Raw genomic sequence first — 25,973 nt, forward strand, 5'->3', positions numbered from 1 at the left:
GGTTACTAATGTAACCCCTGTTCCCTGAAGGAGGGAACGGAGACGTTACGTCCAATTGCCACAATCCCTGTGTTCACTGCTGAGTGAACGGGCACTGCTGGGCTCCTCAGCAAAAACTTGTTGATTGTATCTCTGCTCACTTCCTATATACCCGCAGCACGGGGTGTGGTTCGTGATGCAAATCTCACTCGGCAATGTCCACTGGCTGGTTCTGTTAACACTCGAAGATGATAAGGCTCTCAGGTGCGATCCCAATTCGTCAGTCACTGACGTAACATCTCTGTTCCCTCCTTCAGGGAATGGGGGTTACATTAGTAACCTAGACATTCTCTATAGAACCTCACTGAACCTTTTTTTCTAAGAGTGTGGTAAAGACAAATGTTACAGCAAATGAAAGGCTCAACAGAAGAATTTTCACTAGTGGTTTCTGATATCTGGAGCCCAGCGTATGTTACTGCTTGTTACAGCATAATGACTACATGTAACAACAGCTATGGATATACAGATGTAAAGTTTGACTGAATAACTAAACTAAACTAAATGGCACACAAATCCGTATGATTTAACAGGATATTTATATATGAACTAATCCACATTTTAAACCAGATACCGGCTGCATCCAAAATCACATACTCTCTTGAGTAGGTACTTATTTTGAATAAGTACTTACTTTGCGGCATATAAAAAGTATCTTCTATATAGTATGAATGTGTGTAGTATGAATGTAATTTGGATGTACTACATTTGCCATGTTGTCATTATCATGTGACCTACCAGCATCAGTTGCATCGCTTCATTGCCATTCATAAATCCTCTCCTGTGGTCTCATGGGATAGTAAATTGACCATCATATGCAAACTTCAGAATCTCGCCAGAAGTAGTAGGTCATCCAGGCACTTTTAGCCTACACTTTAATGAGTGCAGTGAATCCAGACATACTTCTTTAGTCACATACTGTTTTTTGCCCACTATAGAGTAGAGAAGTATGCGATTTTGGATGCATCCCATGTGTATCTTGAGTACATGTAAGCGCTCTCACCAGACCAGGCACAGCAGGACAGTAATGCAGCGGATGTTGCTGGACTTCACCAAGTCACAGAGACCGTAGGTCTGCAGCCTTCCAGCGTTTTCCCTTGACTGTAGCGCACGTGTCACAACAAACATGTCTTGTTACACAGCACTGTCAAAACACAGTGTAAGCAAAAGATCATCTGATATACACAGCTAAAACAACATGAAGCATCCTTATGTGGACAATCATAAGAACATCCAAGAGCAATGAAATACAATTTACCTAATATCTTCAAAGCCAATGGAATTGCTAATTACTGTTTTTTTATGATGATACTGCATTGTTTCAGTAGAGTCTAAGTTCACGTATAATTACAATGACTTATTCCTGGTTAAATTTAGGACACTAACTAATAAAATAAGATTATCACCTCACAAAGGAGAAACAATTTTTACTGATAAATCATTTTAACAGATTTAACATATCTCATAAACATCTGCCAAGTTTACATCTGTGACAAAAGAGTCTTGCAAGAGAAAAAAGAAAGCGTGTAGTGGGCAAGAGAATGGGCTGATCATTGTACCTCACTTTGGTTGTTCTATTTCAAAACATTTTATTCCACATTCATATGAAGATGTTTTAAAAGGAAGACTTTTAAATGTCAAAGCACAATTTGAAAATAACATCTGTCTCTACTTCCGTTTTGTTGAAAATTATAGTGAATCGTGTTCCAAAATACAGTGTTGTTGTTTTCCATTTTCTGCATGTTCTGTTTATGTTTTCATGGAGTTAAACATGTAAACAGCACTTTTAATGTGCATGTATCATAAGAGATTGTATTGTTTATTGGCATGTAATTCTCCTCACTTAGGAATCTCTGGCTTAATCATACACCTGAACTAGATTAGTGTTTAAGATTACTTGAGCATCTGAACTCTGGATTTTGAACTTTAGACTTTGAAAAAGGTTGTTCAGTGGTGTGATTAAATGCTTGTTTCTAAGAGTTGTGGAATAACTGATATTATTGTAGATGCAATTATAATCAGGGTTTAAGTAAATATTGTTGCCGGGTTTGCTGATGGATTAAATCAAAGCACTGTCATATTATTAAAGTGCGTGCATTTAAATGTTGCCATACTAAATAGAAATTGTCCAGTTCAATACTTGTTGCACATGGCTGCATATGCTTGGTTTAACCTGAGTTTATACATCAGCTTGCTTCTGCATGGGTTTAATCTTCAGCGTCACAGCTATATGACATTGCATTTCAAAGTTAGTCTGCTATTGATCTATCTAAGCCAGTGGTTACGGTTAGGTTATTTCTGGGGGTTTGATCTGCTGTTGTCTGCTGCTTTGTTATACAGCAGAGTAATTTGTAACTAACTTGTTAGCATTGTTGCATACATACATCCATGTGGCTCATGTGCAGCAGGTGTGAGATAGATGAAACAAGCCTAAATTATGGAATGCTTTCACAGTGCATTGAACTCTTTGAACTCCTCATTATATGATCCCTCTTGTAGTAAATCAATTTAGACTGAGTTCAACAGAAAATAAAAGGTGCTGAAGAGCTAAATGAGACTGTTTAAAGCACTGTGTGCCATTTGAAAAGCACAGGCCGGTGTGGGTTTCACCTGATGCAGGGGAAAAATGACATCAGGGGCTTTAACCCCGTTCATTTTGGCAGCCTTTCTCAGAATTGCCTCTGCCTCGTCAACCCTCCCCTGAGACAACAGCCATCGCGGAGACTCTGGAATAAACCTGCAAACAACAACAACCATTCTGAGACATCAGGACCAGATCCTTCATTATACTTATTTAATGCAGCAAAATTCAATTGAAATGAAATTCAGTTGGGTCCTATTGTGCTTTTTTCCATGTTCATCTTTCTTTAGTGTGAAATGTTACTGTTTGAGCATGAAAAAGCTCTGCAAAGTTCCAAACACAAAGTTCATCCAGCGGGAGATATTCTCTATATCAGTGTCACTGTTTCTGAACTCCCTGAAACGCCTTCATTATAGTCTCGAGTTCCCTTTCATGGGAACTCGAGCTGCGTCGAAACGCTGTGGGAACGCCTCTGCGTGATTGCGTTGTGAAACATGTATGAAATCAGTCCAATGGTGTGACGGAACATCATAGGCGGGTGATGTCACTGACCAGGAAACTATAAAGCCTACCCGAGAACATACACATTCAGCTTCTGTGCCTTCAGCGCTATATGTGAAATTGTGTCCTATTTATTTTTGTCCGTCTATCAGTTCACACAAGCATTATATCAATATGATGAGCGAACAATATTTCAGAAAGTGTGTTCATCCCTGCCCTCGTTTCATTACAGGTGGGGATACACACCAGATGTGTGTTGTCTGTTTGGGAGTGCAGCACGCTCAAGCAGCTCTCTGACAGAGGGGTTAGAGAAGGGCTCTGCCTCTTCTCTGCCCTCACCTGCCAGATCCAGTGTCTCAATTCAGGGTTCGGAAGCACGCGCTGCGGTTTCTTCCACCCCGATTGAGGCAGCTTCGCTACAATTATCCAATTCTGAGGAATTGGATGTTGTTAGTGTTGCAACAGGTGTAAGATTACTCCTGAATGAAGCCCACCAAATCGACACAACACCACATTCCCAAAGATCAAAGAATCAACCCCCACCGAGCCATTCGTGAACCATAAAGTCGAACCATGGAACTAAAATGGCTGACCAGAGATGGCTCTCTCCCATATCTGCCATTTGGAGATCATTGGTTGTAGAAACAGGTCCTGCTCAGGGTCTGTGGCAGGACCATCATCTCACTTGGCACATAAATTGCTTAGAAATTCTCCTGTGGGCCAAGGGGAAACTGCGTTCCATCAGGGCAGTTTACATCCCAGGGTACCTAAATCAGGGAGCAGACATCCTGTCGAGACAGGGGCCGAGTCCCAGGGAATGGAGCTCCTATGGGAGAACTTCAGTCGAGCCGAAGTGGACCTGTTCGCATCTTGAGAGATGACTCAGTGTCAACTATGGTTCTCAATGTCAAACCCAGCACCGCTTGGGCTGGACGGCATGGTGCAGGCGTGGCTGAGGCTATGTCTGTACGAATTTCCCCCGATTGCTCTGCTTCCGGGAGTTCTGGAGAGAGTTTGCCGGGACGGGGTCCACCTGTTGCTAGTATCCCTGTTCTGGCCGGCCCGAGTATGGTTCTCGGACCATTTAAGCCCTCTCGGTATCTCCCTCGTGCTTGGAATTTGTGCCTGGTATGGTTAAGGCCTTCCTTCACCCTAGGCCGGGGTATGTTCCGAAGGTTCCCACTAATACTGTGAGACCTATTGTATTGCAGGCCTTCTGTCCTCCTCCCTTTCGGATGTCAGACTAGGAGAAACTGAATCTGCTCTGCCCTGTGAGGGCCTTAGATGCTTATGTCCACAGAGACTCCCTGTGGACAAAGTCAGAACAACTGTTTCAGGTTACCAAGGAATGTGTATGTTCTCAGGTAGGCTTTATAGTTTCCTGGTCAGTTCCTATGATGTTCCGTCACACCATTGGACTGATTTCATACATGATTCATGACGCAATCACGCACAGGCGTTCCCACAGCGTTTCGACGCAGCGTCTTGTTCCCTATTCAGGGAACTAAGGTTACATATGTAACTGAGACATTTTGGTAAGGGGCGGGACATTTCCAAAACATGCTCGAAGCACTTGACCAATCACAACACACTGCTCTAGACGACCAATCAGAGCACACTGTGCTTTTCAGAAGGAGGGGCTTCACAGAGACAGGAACTAAACAGAGTGTTACTGACAGACTGGGAAGAGAGGAGCTGCAACAATGGAGAATATGGGAAAATAATGAACATTCAAGCATGAAAACCTGTTCTAGTAGAGCACAAAAACAACATCAAGACTTTGTAAAAGGGAATAATAGGTCCTCTCTAACATTTGTTACTGCACTGCGAGCTAACAAGAACAAACAATGAACAGTTAGATTTTTACTAACTAGGGCTGTCAATGGTAATGCATTAACACATGTGATTAATTCAAAATCCTTAACGCATTATAATAATTTAACGCAAATAAATTACCGAAGCACACCAAATTGCGCCATTACTGTAATTTTCATCACGCAGATAGATGATCTTGGGAGTCGGAGTTTATCACACAATGGCTCAAGCACCTGTAACCCTGGTAGGCGGAAATTTCTATTCTAAACCTTTAACCCGATTCCGCTTTTCTGTTTGCGATCAGTTTAAGCCGCTAAACTCCAGGAAAGTTTTCAGTCCAATGATCCAGGAAGTGAATTCATTCAAACAATCATTCCAAAACAGTGCTAATGTAAAGAAAACCAGGCTGATTACATCATCAGAGATGGCAGAGAGAATAGAGACTCGCAGACAGTTTTCAGTGAATTATTCATTCCAGTGTGTGTTTAGCTTTAAAACACGAGCTCTGTCATATTCTGTGATTGTTTCTGATGAGTGTGAGCCCTCATGTATCGCGCTGTGTGAAATACAGACTGAACAGAACACTGCTGTATGGCCAGATAAACAGCGTTTCTCGGCTGGATAAAGCAAACCAGCTGTCACGAAATCTAGGCGTGGTGTAGGTAGAAGATAGGACGAGGATGAAAAATTAACAACAAACTTTATTATAAGAAAGATTACCATAACCAAACTTAGTTCTTGTGTTGACATTGCTACCTGGTGGATATCTTCATTTGATTATTGGATTATCCCTGTTTGTTTTTTAATTTCTATTAAAGTATTATTGAATTGATGTTCAAGCCTCATCCTTCTGGATTAACCAGCCAGCAGGTGTGACAGAACACAAGACTGCCAAAAAAATTGAAAGGTATGGTTTACTTAACAGAAGGGAGCTGTGTAGAGGAGAAACTATGCTCCATTTATTAAGATAGATGTCCAATGGAGTTTTTTGTAGAAGAATTCCTCAGGTATTGCCATTTGGCTACATGGGATGATGTTCAACTGATGGACTGTTTTTTGGGCAGCTTGAACTCCAATTTTAGCCGGCTGATGCCAGGGGGTAATTCCAACTGGACCCTAGTTCAGTACTTGGACTATGCTCTTTTGTTGAGTGGCACTAACAGTGGGCATTGCAGATGAGGAACTATCCGTTTCCACAGTACCCATCATACCTCATCACGTCATGGCCGTCATTCCAGAGTCTCGTCTTAGCATGGCCACCATTCCAGAGTCTTGTCCCGTCAGGGCCGCCATTCCAGAGTCTTGTTCTGTCATGGCTGCCATTCAAGAGTCTCGTCCCTTCAGGGCCACCATTCCAGAGTCTCATTCCGTCATAGCCGACATTCCAGAGTCTAGTCCCGTTATTGCTGCCGCGCCTGAGCCCTCAGCCAAAATGGCTGCCACGCCTGTGCCCCTGGGAGTACTAGTGGAGTATGGGGGGATGTCTTGGTGTCATGGCAGTGATGGCTCCAGCCCCTGACCACAGTCCCGTTTCAGAGTCTGGCCCAAAATTAAGTACAGAGACTGCAGCGCTGTATGTAATGGCCCTGGCTATTATGTGTGTTTGGGCAGCACACATACCTGCTACTTTGGCACCAGAGCGCAGCCCACAGTCTGCTCCACCCCATGAGCCCACTTCAGAGTCCGCCCCAGCCCATGAGCCTGCTCCAGAGTCTACTCCAGCCAATGTGCCCGCTCCAGAGTCCACTCCATCTCATGAGTCCGCTCATGTTCACAACCCTATAGCCCTTCCCTGGCTCCCTGAACTGCCGGCACTGCCCTGGAGGTGTCCTGCAGCCTCTAGACCATGCCCTCATCAGCCTCCAGGACGCCCACCCTCCCACCTCTGTAGATTTATTCGGCGCAAGGACGCCTTTCCAGGAGGAGGAGGGTACTGTCACGTTTTGAGTCTGTTCATGTTTATAGTTTGGTTGTGATCTGCTTTTCTGTTCATGTCTGGATTCTAGATTCTAGGTTTTCATTGTGTTGATTTTCTGTTTGCTCTTTTTCCTTTGACCCAGATTTACCCATGTGTTTCATTGGTTCATCCCATTCACCTGTGCCTTGTTAATCACCTTGTTAATTATCATGTTTGCTCCGTTGTTTGACTGTGTATTTATATCCTCAGTTAGCTTCTGTTCTTTGTCTTATGTTAACGTGTTGTGTGTTGTCTTGTGCCTTGCTAACTGGTGAATATCTTCAGTTGGTTATTGGATTATCCCTGTTTGTTTCTTAGTTTCTATTAAAGTATTATTGAACTGATCTTCAAGATTCATCCTTCTGGATTAACCAGCCAGCAGGTGTGACACTAGTAAACTTAAGTTAAGTTAAGCTAGTAAAGTTCTGATGGATACTGATTATAATCAAATTAAAGACGACTGCAGAAATACAGTTTTGTGAGAATCACCCTTCAATCTGATGGTTCACTTTGCTGGATAGCAAATGATGAGAAAAAATGAATGTGTTAAACAAGATAAATGATGTATGCTTAATTTCATGATAAGTGTACAATTAATTGCACAAAAAGAGTGCTATTAATCGTGATAAAAAAATTAATCTATTGACAGCCCTATTACTAACATTAACAAAGATTAATAAATGCTTTTAAAAATTTGTTGCTCATTGTTAGTTCATTTTAGATTAAATCTGCATCACCCACATGGGCGAGTCTGAGGCCGGAGAGCTTTAAACTGAGCTGCGAGTCCTAAACTCTTGTTGGAAGATTTATGCAAATTATGCAAACTATAACTTATACTAAACATTTAATGGCAACATTAGCAAAACATTCTTAGAATATATTTTTATTATCTGGGGTGTGATCTTAGATTTCATTATTTTGTAATGTTTGTAAGCATTTGTAGGTATAACCCAACTTATTCACATGTGACCTTTGTGCTGCCTCTTTGCCAAGCAAATGTTACCTATACAAACTATGACTGTTCTTCTGATGTCTGGTGCATTATTAAACAGCACCTGTCCTATAGCAAACACCTACCACCAAAGGGGTATGCAGAATAATCCAGGAACGGTGAGGGCCAGCAGCAGTGTTCTCCAGTCTCGCAGAAAGTAGGCAGTCAGCGGAAGCATCATATACCCCATTGAAAAGAAAAGACACACACCAAGAGTGGAGTAGAGGTCACGAATGGATGGGCTCAATATTTCCATTCCTAGGGGAAGCACATTTCATAAAAAAATAGTAGTTTAATCCAGGGTCTACAGTCTGAATTATTGAGAATATTTTCAAAGTAGATTCTGAGACAAAAACATGCATTTGTTATGCAATTTTTATGTGTTAGTAGAACAAAAGTGCTGTCAGTCATCATTTTCAATAAGCCATTATATGACTGAAAACAGTACAAGATCAGTTGTGATTATTCAGTGCTAATATAAAATCATAGCACATCAAAAGCCTTTACCTAAAACAAATGCTGCAACATAGTTTGAAATCTGGCCCATTCCAACAATGAAAAACAACAAGCAAAAAATCAACCAAGATGGGGAGAAGACTTGAATGAAGGTGAATACCGTCTGAATCCCCATGGTTACAAACAGCACTATTTTCCTGCCAAACCTGAAAAAAAAGAAGATAAGAAACAAGTTTATTTCCGATAGGCAACATTCCAGTTTTCACGAGAGTGCAGTGAAGTGACTGAGCGTTTTTGCTCACTTTCTGTATATAGTCCATTCACAACTTGAATAAGTTGTGGAAAATATGCATAATGATAACTATAGCAACAGATGATCCGTGCATTAAGTCTTGAGGTGTAAATGCAAACTAATAGACCAAGCACTATGCAATGTGTCTTTGTTCTCCATTTTAATAACTTTTCACTTGACCTTTTTAAAACAATGGGTTTTTTTCTTAATTGAGAAAAATTTGATGGCTACATGTTGTTTTAATGTATTACTTACTTAATGCAGTGAATTCAGGTAAAATGGGACAACTTTTGCCATTGAAACTGGGAAAAATAAAATAAAATCCTGAATTAACCCTAATACACCGATCCCAGCCCGGCATTCTTCAGCTCCTTTTGGAACTATTTTCACTGCCAGAGGGAAACGAACAAACCAAATGGCCAATTTTTGTTCGAAACACTAATGACTTGTTTTGATACAGCATTTAGTATCACAGTAACACTTTATTTTAAGGTGACATACTTACATGTTAATACATGTATTTATTATAGTAATAACATATTGCCTGGTGATACAACAGAGGATCAGGACAATTAGGTTGTGCTTGTCATTAAATAATTATACTATTCACTTGTAGCTTGTGGTAAAAAAAGGTTTGATGCTTTCTGACCTGTCAGACATCTGTCCAGAGATGACAGAACCAATCAGAACACCACAGAAGAAGAGTGAGGTGGTCAATGGAGCTCTCCAGTCATCTGAACACACCAAATCCCACTGCCGTCGAACAAACAATGCAGGTTTTGAAGTGATTATATCCATTTGTAAAAACTAAGTTGTTAAAAGTTACATTTCGGTCTAACCCACTTGATTTACATTATTTTGACACTTCTATTCCTAATCTTGAAACTAAGGGCCAGATTTACTAACAGCGCAAACCTTCTTTTGCCGTTAAAAAACTACTGTCAGGATTTACTAAAGACACGCAGTGCAAAATTAGTGCTGAAAAGGCATGGGCTGAGCTGTTTTTGTGGCTGAACTTATTGCATATGCATTTGTAGGAGACGCAAAATTTATGGGAGGAGAGTATTTAAATGAATCATGCAACAAGATTTACTAATGTTTGCGCTAGTCAATTCACTGGTATTTGCGCCATTATTTACAAGTTGCGCCTGTGTCAATCCGCACCTGATGAGCATCAGCTCTGCTTATTTGCGACTTAACGCTAATTTGCGCTGCTCTTGTTAGATTGCGTTGATCATTATGTAAATGATTTGACTGCGTCTGTGTTCTTTAATTTGCGCGTCAGCAGTAGATCACGTGCAAAACTTGCCACTCACATCGGTGCATTTGTGGAATTCACGCTAATTTGCCCCGTTTAGTAAATCTGGCACAAAATGTCATAATTTGCTCTTTTTTTTTATATTAATCATGTCTCTCAGCAGACGTACTGTACGCAGCACACAATGCATTTTCATCCGATTTTCCTAATTCATCCATTTTTTAAATTTAAAAATGTTTCCCTGTTCAATAAGCAGTTGTACATCGCAATATGGAGGTTACGCTGCGTGCAATTCCGGTTTCATACTGACTTTATATTAGAAACATCTGTGGGAATTCTGTCCTACAAGCAAAACTTCCAGTATCATCACAGATGTTCAAAAGTATGAATACAGGATATAATCAAGAGTATAAATGGTGCTTATAAATGTCAATATCACATTGATATCAGTTTTTTTTGTACTTTCTGTTGTTCTAAATATTGGTTTGATTTTGTTTTTTGTCACATTTTTTGTGCTATTTTATTAATTGTTTTGTTTCATAATTATCTTACTGTTTAAATATTGCTGTAAAGCCATTACATATCCTGTAACAGACATGAAATACATGGCGTGGAACCTATTTCTTAGGTTATTTTAAACAAAAGCATTCTTTTCAAATTAGTTCGAATAAAATGCATGTCCCTATTGTGACAACATGCCCCGCGGTAACGTTTTTCAAGGGCAAAAATGTGCACACGTTCAGTCGTTTTTGTAGTCAGTTCCTCAAGGCATGCGTCTATACAGAATTGACTTTTAGAAAACATTCTCCGGAATGAAAGCGTGACATCTGCCCTACTAGCGGGGCGAAAGCTGGTGCCGAACCGGAACGCGATTTCAAGGGGCCCACCGGGAAACAACCTGCCCCGGGGGCCCGGATAGCCCAGCTAACGGCGAATCTGAACTTCCGCTTTGCATACTGTATAAACACATAATGCAGTCTCTGTCTGAAGTAAGGAGAAAGCATCGAAAACGAACCTCTGTAACAATCGTGGAGATGTACGTTCCTTTATCATACTCCCAGCCGTCCATACAGGCTTCTCGAGGAATAGACGAGACATTCACATCCACCCACGGGAGCAAACCTCTGTCCGAATAGTTCTTCACGATGTCCACTCGGTGTCTTGAGCATTTAGTGAGTCGAGAATCCTCGTCCTCATCCAGAGGAATAGACGCGTTTCTCCATTCATCAGTGATGTTCAGAGCCGCGGGAATGAGACAGTGATGAGCGGGTGTATCGCCCATGAACACCATGGATAACCCCGTGAAGCCATTGGGAATAATGCTCAAACACAAAAGAGTGAACACCGTCCTTTGGAAAGGTCCCCAGTCTCCCAGGAACGCGGTGCTGTCATCGTAGTCTGGAGAGTTCATGGCAGTCGCAGCACATCTGCGACAAATCCTTCAGAGGAGAGCGAGGCTTTATTTTCAGACACAGATGGGAGGAGACAGACTCATCTCACGTGCAGCAGCGTCACTACATACGGCGCATCTATTATAGTTTAATGACATTTCTCAGCAGCGATGCTCATCACACAGCTTTTCCAAATGTGCTGCTTTACTGCAGAGCCAAATGACGTCCAGCTCCACCTCTGTGGATCTAATGGGTGGAGGGATAGAGTTATGGGTGGGATTAGGGTGTGGTTGGACCTTCTAGCTTCACTCGTTATGCCCAAATTACATCCAGAGAGTTGGAGCTGGACTTGATAGGGCTGGTGTTGTAAAAATATATTCTAATGCTAACGTTCCCATTAAGTTATAAAAACATTATTCTTGAATGTTCTCTGAACATTTAAAATGTCTATTTTTTTTCTTTTAGAAGAGCTTTTTTTTTTTTCTTGGTTATGCAAATGTTAAGGGAACATTCTATTTTATCGTTTTGCAAACATTATAGGAACATTTCAGAATTTTAAGAGAAAATTCAGAAGTAACAACTATAACATTTAAAATTTAATGATTTTTTTTTCTGACCCCAGAGACAGATTTTTTCTTGTATTAAAGGGTTAGTTCACCCAAAAATGAAATTTCTGTCATTAATTACTCACCCTCATGTCGTTCCACACCCGTAAGACCTTCGTTCATCTTCAGAGCACAAATTGAGATGTTTTTGTTGAAATCCGATGGCTCAGTGAGGCCTACATAGCCAGCAATGACATTTCCTCTCTCAAGATCCATTAATGTACTAAAAACATATTTAAATCAGTTCATGTGAGTACAGTGGTTCAATATTAATATTATAAAGCGACGAGAATATTTTTGGTGCGCAAAAAAAAAACAAAATAATGACTTATATAGTGATGGCCGATTTCAAAACACTGCTTCATGAAGCTTCAGAGCGTTATGAATCAGCGTGTCGAATCAGCGGTTCGGAGCGCCAAAGTCACGTGATTTCAGCAGTTTGGCGGTTTGACACGCGATCCGAATCATGATTCGACACAGCTGATTCATTACGCTCTGAAGCTTCATGAAGCAGTTTTGAAATCAGCCATCACTATATAAGTCGTTATTTTGTTGTTTTTTTGCGCACCAAAAATATTCTCGTGGCTTTATAATATTAATATTGAACCACTGTACTCACATGAACTGATTTAAATATGTTTTTAGTACATTAATGGATCTTGAGAGAGGAAATGTCATTGCTGGCTATGCGGGCCTCACTGAGCCATCGGATTTCAACAAAAACATCTCAATTTGTGTTCCGAAGATGAATGAAGGTCTTACGGGTGTGGAACGGCATGAGGGTGAGTAATAAATGACATTATTTTCATTTTTGGGTGAACTTTAATCACAAAGTCACTTAAAGGGGACCTATAATGCCTCTTTTACAAGATGTAATATAAGTCTCTGGTATCTCCAGAATGTGTCTGTGAAGTTTCAGCTCAAAATACCCCACAGATCATTTATTATAGCTTGTCAAATTTGCCCCTATTTGGGTGTAAGCAAAAACACACCGTTTTTGTGTGTGTCCCTTTAAATGCAAATGAGCTGCTGCTCCCGCCCCCTTTCCAGAAGAGGGCGGAGCTTTAACAGCTCGCGCTTCGGTCACTCAACAACAACAAAGCTGGAGAATCTCACACAGACAAAATGAGGATTGTCAGTAACGGTGTTCAGCCTTACATTGTTCAAACCGGAGTCGACACTGATGGAGAGACTCAGGAAGAAGTTACAACTTTTAGACGTTTCTGAATGGTTAGTGGATAAATTTATGTAGTTGCTGTGGAGTTGATTCAACTCATCCACTAGCATGTGCCGTCATGTTAATCTTTTGTGTTGAATTGACCCTCGTTTGTGAAGCAGTCCGGCGTAAAATGACGGCATGTCAACAACACTCTACTACAACAACTCTTCCTCTTCTCTAAAGCAGCCCAACATGGCCCCGCCCCCTTTGTTGTGTGTTCTCGGGGGCGGGGTTTATGTAAATTTTAGGATTAGTGATGTCACAAACCCAGGAAGAAGCTCGTTGTAGTCCCTACCAGCTGTTAAAAAAGCGATTTCTGTAAAAGAAAATATCTCCTTTGCATTGAACTTTGAGCGTCGTAACTTTGCAGATGTTGTTTATGCTCAAACAGCAACATTACACACTAACTAAAGTTAAAAAGTCAAATCATGATCAGCCACCTCTTTAATGTTACTGAAAGAACATTTGTTCATAACTTTGAGAGAACCTTGCCAGAACGTTCCCTGTTTCCCTGTGGCGCTGACAGTGTTGGAGTTGTGTCAAAGCTCTTGGGGGTCGAAGTTCGTCTCGATTTGAAGGATCCTTGAAAGGCAACATTTGTTTTGTGTCCTTCATTTCACTTATTTTGAAGGATGCATCAGGTGTATCCTTCACGTCCTCCAATCACTTTTGCACACATTCCCTAATATCAATCAACCAGAAGCATGGCTGGAAATGAGTCGACACAGAGTCCGCCCGGATTCAAAATGAAATGCAAATGCTTCAGACAAATGTTTAATGGCATTACTGGAACAGGAAATATAGGGAACATATTACAGTGTCACAAGCAATTCACCATAATAACACTGTTTTTTGTGTTGGTTTTCATAGCCTACTGTTCAAATGTCATGCATTACACCCTTACAGTTACGAATATATTATTTTTATGTGAAGCTGTTACCGTAATATTGTGTTAAATAAAAGTGAAGCAATACTGTACTTAAGTTTTTCATTTATATAGTGAATCTTGGGGAAACACATGAGGATGAAAGTGCTCAGTTCAGAGTGGACACACATTTGTCAATGTATCCTAATAAATTTATCTGCTAAAATGAGTGGTTGTTTTATCGTCTCTGTCTAAAGAACAGAAATAAGAAAGAACAGCTAACAGAGAAATAAAGTACCTAGCAACCACTCAGAACACCCAACTGCCTATAGAAACACCCTAGTATACTATAAATACATCAGTGGTGTGAATGATGTCAAAAATGTCAAATTCAAGTCAACTTTATAGACGTATATATATATACATATATATAGGGCATGAAGCATGTTTTAATTTGATTTGATTATCTACAGCACTCCTAGCAGATCAAGACATTTTCAAGAGTTAATTTGTAGCTTGCCTTTTTTGAATAGCTTGACCAGCACTGGCTCCTTTAATGATTAGACCGCACTGTTAACATGACTACCTTTATCATCTCCTGTCCGAGTTTCCAAAGAACCTAGTCGTTCTGATTAAAGGAGGTCAGTATTTCCTGAAGGAAGCGGTTAGTGTTTCCATCATCTCAATGACAGTTGCTTTGTTGGCGCATGTCGTGGCACATAATGTGAAAAGTGTCATCTTCGCTTATGGGCAGTTCTGAATACGATGAATTCTGAGTGGCTTAAAAACTCGTTTCAAAGTTCATTAATAATGGAATGATTTCAATTCAGCTAATAAACCCAGCTAACAATAATCGTTCCCATTAAGTTATGAAAACATTATTTCTGAATGTTCAAAACATCATTTTATCATTTTGCAAATATTATGGAAACATTAATTTTGAATGTTCTCTGAACTTTGTGAAACAAGTAGTAACATTTAAAAAAAAAAAAAAAAACATTAGACAAAAGTCCAACTAAAACGTTGTATAAAAAATGCTTTTGTTCTAATGTTTTGAGAACATTATTAAAGACCAGATAACTTTGAAAAAAAAAAAAAAAAACGTTCTATTAATGTTACTGGAAGAACATTTGTTCATAACTTTGAGAGAACCTTGCCAGAACGTTAGCCAAAGTTCTGAGAACGTTCCCTGTTAGCTGTAAAAAGCTGATCAATTCAGTTCAAGTTTTGTTCTCATCCAATAGCGTCAGTGCAGTTAAATCTATAATATTGTTGAATATTTAGTGTCCCAGAATGATGAAGCCAGAGACGACAGTGGCAAGAAACCCAAACTCCATCAGGTGACAGAAATGAAGAAAAAACCAGGGGACCAGTTATCCTCTGGCCAAACGAACCAGACTGTGGATTGATATCATTCAGAATATTTTGCATTCTGCTCCATCCGTTTGGTTCAGACAGTAGTGGATGACTGGCTCATCTATGGCCGTCTGTACGCTGATCTTGCTGGTTGTTAAAGTCTGGCGTGGCAGTCCAGATAATAGCTGGCGATCTGTGCCAAGAGCTTGCAGAGACAAGATGCCATTATGGCAGATATTAAAAGAACAGATCAAGAGTTTATCAAACCCCTACAGCATCATGAAGTCACATGAGGGTGGATTTCTAACTTCAGTTGTCTCGCATACTCTGCCAATGAAAGGCAGAGAGCCAAGCCAAATATATGTCATGATGTGAAGCCAACAGGATACAGTATTTTATGATTAATGATTTAGGGTTAGGGCAAGTCATTTGATTAACGGGACAACGTTTTGTCTTTACTCTCCAGTTGTTATAGTTTCACTTCTTTGATGACTTTACTTTTATCTGCTGTCCTCATCACTGCAGCCTGTTTCTCAGAGCTCTTCAGCCTAAGTGAGATACAAGCAATGAAATGTTATATTTTAACTAAAGTTATTTATGATAAAAGGCACATGTATTCCATCTAAAAACCCAAACTCAGAACTGAGTTTAGAATATTTCATATTTCATCATTTTTAAGACTGCAGTGATTATGGGAGAATAATGCACTCACCCTTTTATTCGCTGCATCTGAGCGAGGGTCTCAGGGAGAACTTTTCCTCTAGTTTCTGGTAACAGTAAAGTAATTAAGCCAGAAAACACTGCCAGGCTTCCAATGACAATATAAGGAATGTATCTATAGTAGTTACCTTTACAGGGGAAAAAGGAATAACTTATGCAATGCTCAGATTGTTCATATATACACAGTATATGATAATATAGCAAATCTTATATATAAAATAACAGAAACTGTGACTGTACCCAGGTATATGATGAAGGGAGACACTATGCTCCCTATGCGAGCTGTCATGGAGCAGGTTCCCATGGCCATGTTTCTCACCACGGTCGGAAACAGTTCTGAAGTCACGGCATAAACTACACAGAACGCTGCCGTAACGCCCAGTTTTCCCAGCATCTCCAGTAAGGTCGCCAACTCCATTAGTTCTGAAATGACACATTTATATATGCATGTAGACATGTTTAAAACGATCTGCTGCAGTTCAAACTGAGCATCAGAATGGAGAAGAAAGGTGATTTAAGTGACGTTGAACGTGACATGGGTGTTGGTGCTAGACGGGCTGGTCTGAGTATTTCAGAAACTGCTGATCTACTGGGATTTTCACGAACAATCATCTCTAGGAGTTACAAAAAGAAAAAATATCCAGTGGGTGAAAATGCCTTGATGAGGTCAGAGGTCAGAGGAGAATGGCCAGACCGGTTCAGCTGAACAGTAACTCAAATAAGCACCCGTTTCAACCGAGGTCTGCAGAAAAGCATCTCTGAACACGTCAAACCTTGAAGCAGATGAGCCTCAGCAGCAGAAGATCATACCGGTGCCACTCCTGTCAGCTGAGAACGGCAAACTGAGGCTACAATTCACACGGACTCACCAAAACTGGACAATAGAAGATTGGAAAAACTGATGAGTCTCGATTTCTGTTGCCACATTCAGATGGAAGGGTCAGAATTTGGTGTAAACAGCATGAAAGCATGGATCATCCTGCCCTGTATCAGCGGTTCAGGCTGCTGGTGGTGTAATGGTTTGAGGGATGTTTTTTTGGCACACTTTGGCCTTTTGGCCACACTGTGTATTTCGTAAGTTTCACAAAGTTTAGATTCTGTGCTCAGGAGATATAGGTCAATTTTAGCAGCCAATGGCACCTTCATCATCATTTTTTTGTTTGTCTATTGCTGTCCAGAGGATAAACTATGAGCTTCTACACCACAACATGTCTTACTTCTAAACGTCACATCCTGTTCAGACTTAACAAATGATACATGATGATTTGTAATTACATGTACCTTCCACACTGTGTGACGCAGGACACGGTCAGTGCATGTCTAACCTTTGGGAATGAGCTGTACGATGAAGATCATCGCTCCACCCATAAGAAGAGTGGACGACTGACAGAATCTCCTGCTGCAGTATCTGAGCAACAACATGGCGATGATGAAAGCTGGGACCTCCACCACCGCAGACAGGAAATAATTCAGGTACGGGTTTCCATGAAGGTTTGTGGTGTTGAGAATGAGAGCATAGTAAGACATGGTGATGACCATCCTGAAGGAGAAAACAACACTTGTAAATCAGTTGCTGGTGTCTCACACAAACATGATGATGGTAATTCAAACCTGAAAGTATTATAGTTAATAATTCTGACCAAGTAGATATTTGTGGAAAATTACAGCGTACCACAGAAGTGAACAGATCATGATGGTTAAAACAGCATTACAGTTCCTTAGAATATCCAGAATATTATGTTTTTTCTTCCTCATCTTTGCTGCTTCCTCAATCTAAGGAAACATTAAAAAGCATTAATGAAACTGGAGTTTATTTAGAGCCTAAATTTCATATCCATCTATATTAGATCTATACCTCAGATGAAGTGAAGATGACCTCAGGTGCGGTGACTTTGTTCTTTTTAGCTGCGAGTCTCAGTATGGCCTCAGCCTCCTCTATTCTTCCCTGAGAGAGCAGCCATCTGGGAGACTCAGGAATAAACCTGGTGCATGAAAAACACAAACAGTTTTCTTACTGGTTTGGTTTCAGGGGGCCTGTACCACAAAGCTGATTTAACTGGCTAACCAGGTAGGTTTTAGGTTAGTTTGTGCTAACCCTGGGTTTAGGTACCACCAAAGTGACACCAAAGCTTCAAATATTAATTCAAGCGATAAGAATTTGTCAGTTTGGTCAGCATTTCAAGCCACTATACTTTAAGCCATTATTAAAAATACAAACCCGATTCCAAAAAAGTTGAGACACTGTACAAATTGTGAATAAAAAAGGAATGCAATGATGTGGAAGTTTCAAATTTCAACATTTTATTCAGAATACAACATAGATGACATATCAAATGTTTAAACTGAGAAAATGTATCATTTTAAGGGAAAAATAAGTTGATTTTAAATTTCATGGCATCAACACATCTCAAAAAAGTTGGGACAAGGCCCATGTTTACCACTGTGTGGCATCCCCTCTTCTTTTTATAACAGTCTGCAAACGTCTGGGGACTGAGGAGACAAGTTGCTCAAGTTTAGGAATAGGAATGTTGTCCCATTCTTGTCTAATACAGACTTCTAGTTGCTCAACTGTCTTAGGTCTTCTTTGTCGCATCTTCCTCTTTATGATGCGCCAAATGTTTTCTATGGGTGAAAGATCTGGACTGCAGGCTGGCCATTTCAGTACCTGGATCCTTCTTCTACGCAGCCATGATGTTGTAATTGATGCAGTATGTGGTCTGGCATTGTCATGTTGGAAAACGCAAGGTCTTCCCTGAAAGAGACGACGTCTGGATGGGAGCATATGTTGCTCTAGAACTTGGATATACCTTTCAGCATTGATGGTGCCTTTCCAGATGTGTAAGCTGCCCCTGCCACACGCACTCATGCAACCCCATACCATCAGAGATGCAGGCTTCTGAACTGAGCGCTGATAACAACTTGGGTTGTCCTTGTCCTCTTTAGACCGGATGACATGGTGTCCCAGTTTTCCAAAAAGAACTTCAAATTTTGATTCGTCTGACCACAGAACAGATTTCCACTTTGCCACAGTCCATTTTAAATGAGCCTTGGCCCAGAGAAAACACCTGCGCTTCTGGATCATGTTTAGATATGGCTTCTTTTTTGACCTATAGAGTTTTAGCCGGCAACGGCGAATGTCACGGTGGATTGTGTTCACCGACAATGTTTTCTGGAAGTATTCCTGAGCCCATGTTGTGATTTCCATTACAGTAGCATTCCTGTATGTGATGCAGTGCCGTCTAAGGGCCCGAAGATCACGGGCATCCAGTATGGTTTTCCGGCCTTGACCCTTATGCACAGAGATTGTTCCAGATTCTCTGAATCTTTGGATGATATTATGCACTGTAGATGATGATAACTTCAAACTCTTTGCAATTTTTCTCTGAGAAACTTCTTTCTGATATTGCTCCACTATTTTTCGCCGCAGCATTGGGGGAATTGGTGATCCTCTGCCCATCTTGACTTCTGAGAGACACTGCCACTCTGAGAGGCTCTTTTTATACCCAATCATGTTGTCAGTTGACCTAATAAGTTGCAAATTGGTCCTCCAGCTGTTCCTTATATGTACATTTAACTTTTCCGGCCTCTTATTGCTACCTGTCCCAACTTTTTTGGAATGTGTAGCTCTCATGAAATCCAAAATGAGCCAATATTTGGCATGACATTTCAAAATGTCTCACTTTCAACATTTGATATGTTATCTATATTCTATTGTGAATAAAATATAAGTTTATGAGATTTGTAAATTATTGCATTCCTTTTTTATTCACAATTTGTACAGTGTCCCAACTTTTTTGGAATCAGGTTTGTAGTAGAACAATGTCAACTGTAACATACTTAGATATACTAAGTTTAGCATTGTGGCAGTATGATGATGATCAGCCAATGTGTTATTATAGAAAATAAATAGAAACATTTGCTAATTTAGTTGTTATAGCACAAAATGTCAAATATTAAAGGAGGGGTAAGAAGCCACCCCTGGATAAACTGGATAAAAAGCAGAATCCCAGTAAAAGAGATTCATCTGAAAGGTAAAATTATGACTTACTGTATATGACAGCCATGGGGCCTTCTGCGCCAAATCTGGGGTGTCCTTTCTTACCCCAAGGGTCTACTTTTATCTTTTTTCTTTTATAATAAAAACTCACCACCACAGTGGCACATAGAGGAGTCCAGTGAGGGCGTTTGTGAGCACCAGCCATCGCCAGCTGCGGATGAAATAAGCTGCTAAAGGAAAGAACATCTGACCAATTCCAGATCCCATGAAGATACCCAGAGAACCGAACACCACCCGACTCGCTGGACTTAGAATTTCACAGCCTGTTGATCGAGAGGAAAGCGTTTAATCAAACGAGAGGAGACACGGATGACTTTTGAAATGATTGGAAGTAATTGTTGTACCTAGGACATATGCTACAACATAATTAGAAAAACCACTAAATCCCACAAAGAAGTAGATGGCAGTGAAGATTTCCCAGCTTGGAGAAAACATCTGGATAAGGATGGTTACTGTCTGCATGGCCATCATGGCAAACAGTATAGGTCTTCTGCCATACCTGCACACATCAAATACATCATATTCAATCATTTAGAGTCATATTTGAATTGCACATATAGAGATTTAGCTTATCCGTCTGCTCTGTTAACTATTAGTTTGTCGTTTTATATGTGATGATTCGAGAGCTAACGCTAACCTGTCAGACATCTGTCCTGAAAGAAAGGTCCCCACCAACACACCGAAGAAGTATATAGATGAGGTCAGAGGGCCTTTGTACTCATTCTCACAAGTCAGGTCCCACTGAAAAACACAAACTTAACAAAGTTAATGTGTCCATACTTTGCTTAAGCTCACAGGTGTCTTCACACTGGTCTGTGTCTCGAACAGTTTTGTCTACTGAACATATATGACCTAAAATATTACTATAAAACATGATGTACAATGTCTCATCCAGACTTGTCATTTCTAGGCTGGATACTGCAATTCTCTTCAAGCCAAACGTTCGGCATGTTTACGCAAAATAGAAGGATTTATAGACCTATTTATTCTTCCATCTGTTTGTCTTATGGAAGATCTCAGGGATGCTGGATAGACTCATGTTAAACAGAAACAGAAACGCTTACTGTTTACCCCAGACAAAGGTAAAGGTGGCAGTTACTCGAACTGATCTGATGCAGAAAAGTTAGTTCATGCTTTCATGACGTCTAGACTAGATTACTGTAATGCATTACTAGCTGGTTGTCCTGCTTCCTCAATAAACAAGCTACAATTGGTACAAAATGCAGCTGCTAGAGTTCTTACCAGGTCAACAAAATATGATCATATAACACCAGTTTTATCATCTCTTCACTGGTTACCTATTAAGTTCCGTATCGATTATAAAGTACTGCTAATGACCTATAAGGCTCTAAATGGTTTAGCTCCTGCGTACTTAACCGATCTTCTATCGCCCTACAATCCTTCACGCTCTTTAAGATCACAAAACTCTGGACTTCTGGTTGTACCTAGGATAGCTAAGTCCTCTAAAGGAGGGAGAGCGTTTTCACATTTGGCTCCTAAACTCTGGAATAGCCTTCCTGATAATGTTCGGGGCTCAGACTCGCTCACCCAGTTTAAATCTAGATTAAAGACACATCTCTTTAGCCAAGCATTCACATAATCCATCTCATATCAGATCAATTGCACATGACTATCTTTGCTTAATGTTATGAACAGCAGCGATGCTAATTATTCTCCATTTGCTTTTCCGCCCGTCCCGAGGTGACTAGAGAGTACATCAGTTTCAGTTTGGATCCAGCCTCTTAAGAAGACCTCAGATGACTAAAACTTTGGAAGAGACGGCGCCAACTCCTGCGAGGACTTCAGAAGATGCAACATCTGGATCAACACGCACATTCGCAAATTTCTATATATCCTAATTATTGTTAATATGTAATTCATTTTTCCAGGAGCTCTTTGCTTCTACCTTCAATTAAATTGCTAACAGTGATTGTATATTAATCGCCTAAATTATTACATTATTAGCTAACTGCAGTCTCCAAATTGTAATGTTGACATGCATTCTCTGTAAAGCTGCTTTGAAACGATATGTATTGTGAAAAGCGCTATACAAATAAATGTGAATTGAATTGAATTGAATTGAATCTTCAAAGGATCATCCATAAACCTCTCCATAGCTTTATCTCAATAACAGTATGGCCAGTTGGACATTAAGCCATACAGAAATCGTATATCAGCATACAAACAACCTGCCGACTCACCTCTGTCACTATCGTAGACTCATAAATCACTTTACTGTAGTTCCAGCCATTCACACAGGACTCCATCTCTATCTCGCTGACATTGACATCCACATTTGGGATGTAATTAAGCATGGAAAAATTTCTCAGAGTTTCCATTTTGTATCTGGAGCAGGAACTGCGTTTTAAAACGCCATCTTCCATCACCGTTGGGATTGCAGCTTCTCTCCACATGGCACTGATGTTGTACTCCTCAGGGATCAGACACTCGTGAGATGGCGTATCACCCACAAAAACGATGTAGAGGCCCACAAAACCATTTGGAAGAATACTTATAGCCAATGCAAAGAAAACAGTCAGCTGGAACGGACCCCATGTTCCCAGAAAAGATGTGATATCATCATAGTCCCTCATATTTTAACCTTCAAGTTTCTGCACTGTTTGTTGTGTCCTCTTTGTTTTATCATTCAGTTTTGCATATGCCTGTAACCTCTCCCAAACACACAAATCTGGAATATAATGTTTATGAGACACTTTGACAACCTTCAAGGCTGTTTAAAGTCCAGGTGCTGACCAAGAGATCACTTATCAAACATTACATCAGTTACTGATCTTTGAATCATCAGGGATTCAAGAAATGAGCAACTGAGAGACCTTTGTGATTTCATGAGCAGAATTTCAGAGAGAAAAATCCAAGCGTTCCTGTGTGTCTAGACTAGAGATTCAGGTTTAAACATGAGTCATGACGTACGAATTCAACCGTAGTCTGATCATTTTTTATGTTTTATTTTACCTACAATATAGCCTCTCTGAGATTAAAAATCAGTGATGGGCAGCAGTTCAATCAGTTTCAATCACAGGTTTACAAAATAAAATCAAAAACTAAAAACACTTAAAACAATTACACATCATTGAGTCATCTTCCAGTTGCTGAATAATAGATTTAAAATGTTCCATAGACACCAAGTTTTGTAATATCAATTACAATTGGAGAAAATTCCGGAATGGACGGAATATATCCCAACACTTTTCTGTTGAATGAGACAACAGAGATATGAAAATGGTATTGTAAATGATTAAATACCAGTGCATTTTTCTTCTAGTGGATAAAGAAGGCCAAGCTACTCTGTTATACAATGTACAATAATGTGTTGAAGGTTTAAAATCTGATATGAATCTTAGAGTGCCATGATAAACAGCATCCAGAGAAGAAAGATGGAGCAAACTGATACACTACACCACCTTGATCGTGTACAGAAAGGTAGCAGAAACTAGTTTCTTTCTTACGTTAAATGAAAAACAAAACTTGTTTCTGAAATAAAACCCAAGCTTTATTTTTAACTTTTTCTTTAGTTGAGTAATGTGAGAGCTAAAAGATTATGGCCCGGTTTCACAGACAGAGTTTAGATTAAGCCAGGATTAGAACATAGTTCAATTAGGGCACTTAAGTAGCTTTTATAAACGTACCCTAGAAAAACATCACTGGTGCGGATCTTGAGACAAAACAATGACACTGACGTATTTTAAGACATGTCAGTACAAGTTGCTTTCAGTTAAAACAGCTCAAACATGCATTTTAGTCTAGGACTAGCTTAAGCCTTGTCTGTGAAACTGGGGGAATGTGTCATCAACAATGATGCCAATCTATTTATACATAATACATATATATATATATATATATATATATATATATATTATAGACCAATCAGTATCCTACCCACTGTTTCTAAGGTTATGGAGAAATTGGTTGCAGAGCAGATTACTTGTCATTTTTCATTTACCTTGCATCCAATGCAGATTGGCTTTAGAAAAAAGTACTCAACTGAGACAGCAAATTGTTATTTTATAGATAATATTAAAACTCTTTTAGATAAAGGTGGTGTAGTAGGAGCCGTGTTTCTTGATCTGAAGAAAGCCTTTGATACAGGTAATCATATAATTCTCATATCAAAGTTATCTAGTTTAATTTTTCCTCGCATACACTCAATTGGATTGAATCATACCTGTCAGATCGTCTCAGTGTGTTCGAGTACAAAACCATCAATCAACTGATCTACGTACATCTACTGGTGTTCCTCAGGGATCTATTCTGGGTCCTTTGATTTTTGCTTTATATATAAATGATCTTCACTCTGTATGTCCTGGCACTAATATACAAATGTATGCAGATGATACTGTCATTTATCTACATGGTAATAGTTTGACACAAGGTTCTAATGAACTTACAAATTCTATGGTTAACGTATCAGCATGGTTAAAGGAAAATTGTTTACAACTAAATGTGTCTAAAACAGTATGCATGTTTTTTTCTAAGTCAAGCAGTATCAGTAATGATAGTAAAGATTATATGTCACTAGAGGCAGCTAAGATGTGTTTATGCACTCTATGGTTATTTCTCACATGATTTATTGTTTAACAACCTGGTCTCAGACGAGTTCAGTGACTCTAAAACCATTAGAGGCTTTATATAAACGTACACTTAAAGTTCTTGATAAGAAATCTGTATATTTTCATCATTGTTCAATATTAAAAACATATAATTTGCTGAGTTGGGAAAATATGATTAACTATGCAAATGTATGCCTGATGTATAAGATTATTTATGGTTTAACTTCTCCCCCTCTTAGTCAGTTAGTTACTATCAGAACAACTGCTTATCGCTCCACAAGAGGTGTGTTAAGAGGAGATTGTATTATACACTCAGACGGAGTAATCTTAGTCAGTCTGCTTTCTCTGTTAAAGCTGCACGACAGTGGAACGCTATTCCAGCAACTATAAGAGAACTAGATACATATCAATTATTTATAGTTCAGGTGAAGAAATGGTTTATTAATAATCAGCTCTGTCAACATTAGAATTTACAGCTGCTGGTCCAGCTATTGTTTTGTATTTTTTATTTTATTGAGTTTTTATATTGAGAGATGGTTTTTATGTAGTGTGTTATGTATTTGTTTTACTAGTATGTATTTTAACCACATATTTCTTTCTAGGGTGACTTGTAACATTCTGTCCAGGGACTACAGATGAAAAATAGCCTTCGGCTAATTCTGGTGCATTTACAGAAATGTTTTATTAATGTCCCTGTTAACTAAACAAATAAATAAAATAAAAAATACTCTTTTACTTACTTTTAAGTGAAGATTAGCATCCTGAATGTCATAATCGAGATTATGTAAATAGTCATTAAAAGGGGCCCAACACAGATCCTTGGGGCACACCTTTGGCAATCTCCAATAGTTCAGGTAGTTTACCTTCAGCCTGTACACATTAAAGGGGTCATGAACTGAGAAATCTTGAGCTTTTGATATAGAGGTCATCATACTATAAGAATATCCTGTAAGTTTCAGAACTGAAAACTTCCTTGTTAGTCCAAAAACAGCTTTTAATGTTACCAAGACCTGCGAATGGTTTGTCCTGGAATGTGCCTATATAGATGAAAGACCGCCTCTGCAGAAGAAATCAATGTCTACTTCATCATTGCAACTTTGGCCCCGCCCACTGGCATTAGTGAGATGTATTGCAACAACATGTGAGTAACTGTGTTAAATCTAGTGCCTGATCTGATATTAATGATTCATGTACCATCATATGTTCTTTGACTATATGTCAGTAAATCAAACCAGAGACTAAACGCTCAACTTGAGGATGAAAATAATCTGTTATTTATACAGTGAGTAAATTATAAATAAAAAG

General features: G+C 39.6%; 2 protein-coding genes across 11 annotated transcripts in view; both read right to left on the bottom strand.

Annotated features, from left to right (window-relative positions):
- Positions 1-11,938, bottom strand: part of slc22a21 (solute carrier family 22 member 21) — a 67,388-nt gene extending 55,450 nt beyond the window's left edge. For 2 of the 9 annotated variants that reach the window (XR_007927046.1, XM_051876723.1), the window contains exons 1-6: positions 10,903-11,506; positions 9,279-9,382; positions 8,389-8,543; positions 7,968-8,139; positions 2,647-2,773; positions 1,040-1,137 (exon numbers count right to left, since the gene is read on the bottom strand). Coding sequence is in view for 8 of the 9 variants with exons in the window: in XM_051876723.1 (XP_051732683.1) it covers positions 1,040-1,137; positions 2,647-2,773; positions 7,968-8,139; positions 8,389-8,543; positions 9,279-9,382; positions 10,903-11,298 (1,052 nt within the window). In the remaining variant the exon portion in view is untranslated. Of the gene's footprint in view, positions 1-1,039; positions 1,138-2,646; positions 2,774-7,967; positions 8,140-8,388; positions 8,544-9,278; positions 9,383-10,902 lie in introns of those variants that run through there. The other 7 variants (XM_051876722.1, XM_051876724.1, XM_051876717.1 and 4 more) reach the window with 7 other exon arrangements.
- Positions 11,939-13,849: 1,911 nt separating this feature from the next.
- slc22a4 (solute carrier family 22 member 4) lies at positions 13,850-25,672 on the bottom strand. Of its 2 annotated transcripts, none has more exons than XM_051876715.1 (10): positions 25,409-25,672; positions 20,738-20,841; positions 20,445-20,599; positions 20,192-20,363; positions 17,899-18,025; positions 17,716-17,816; positions 17,369-17,583; positions 16,284-16,466; positions 16,036-16,171; positions 13,850-15,871 (listed from the first exon to the last, which is right to left on the bottom strand). In XM_051876715.1, the coding sequence occupies exons 1-10, from the start codon at positions 25,598-25,600 to the stop codon at positions 15,793-15,795; spliced, it is 1,464 nt and encodes a 487-aa protein (XP_051732675.1). In that variant the 5' UTR covers positions 25,601-25,672; the 3' UTR covers positions 13,850-15,792. The 2 variants fall into 2 exon arrangements, with proteins under 2 accessions (XP_051732675.1, XP_051732674.1); XM_051876714.1 differs by lacking the exon at positions 25,409-25,672 and adding an exon at positions 22,302-22,804.
- Between the last annotated feature and the right edge of the window lie 301 nt (positions 25,673-25,973).

Source organism: Ctenopharyngodon idella, chromosome 21, assembly GCF_019924925.1.
Source record: "Ctenopharyngodon idella isolate HZGC_01 chromosome 21, HZGC01, whole genome shotgun sequence".
Lineage (NCBI taxonomy): Eukaryota > Metazoa > Chordata > Actinopteri > Cypriniformes > Xenocyprididae > Ctenopharyngodon > Ctenopharyngodon idella.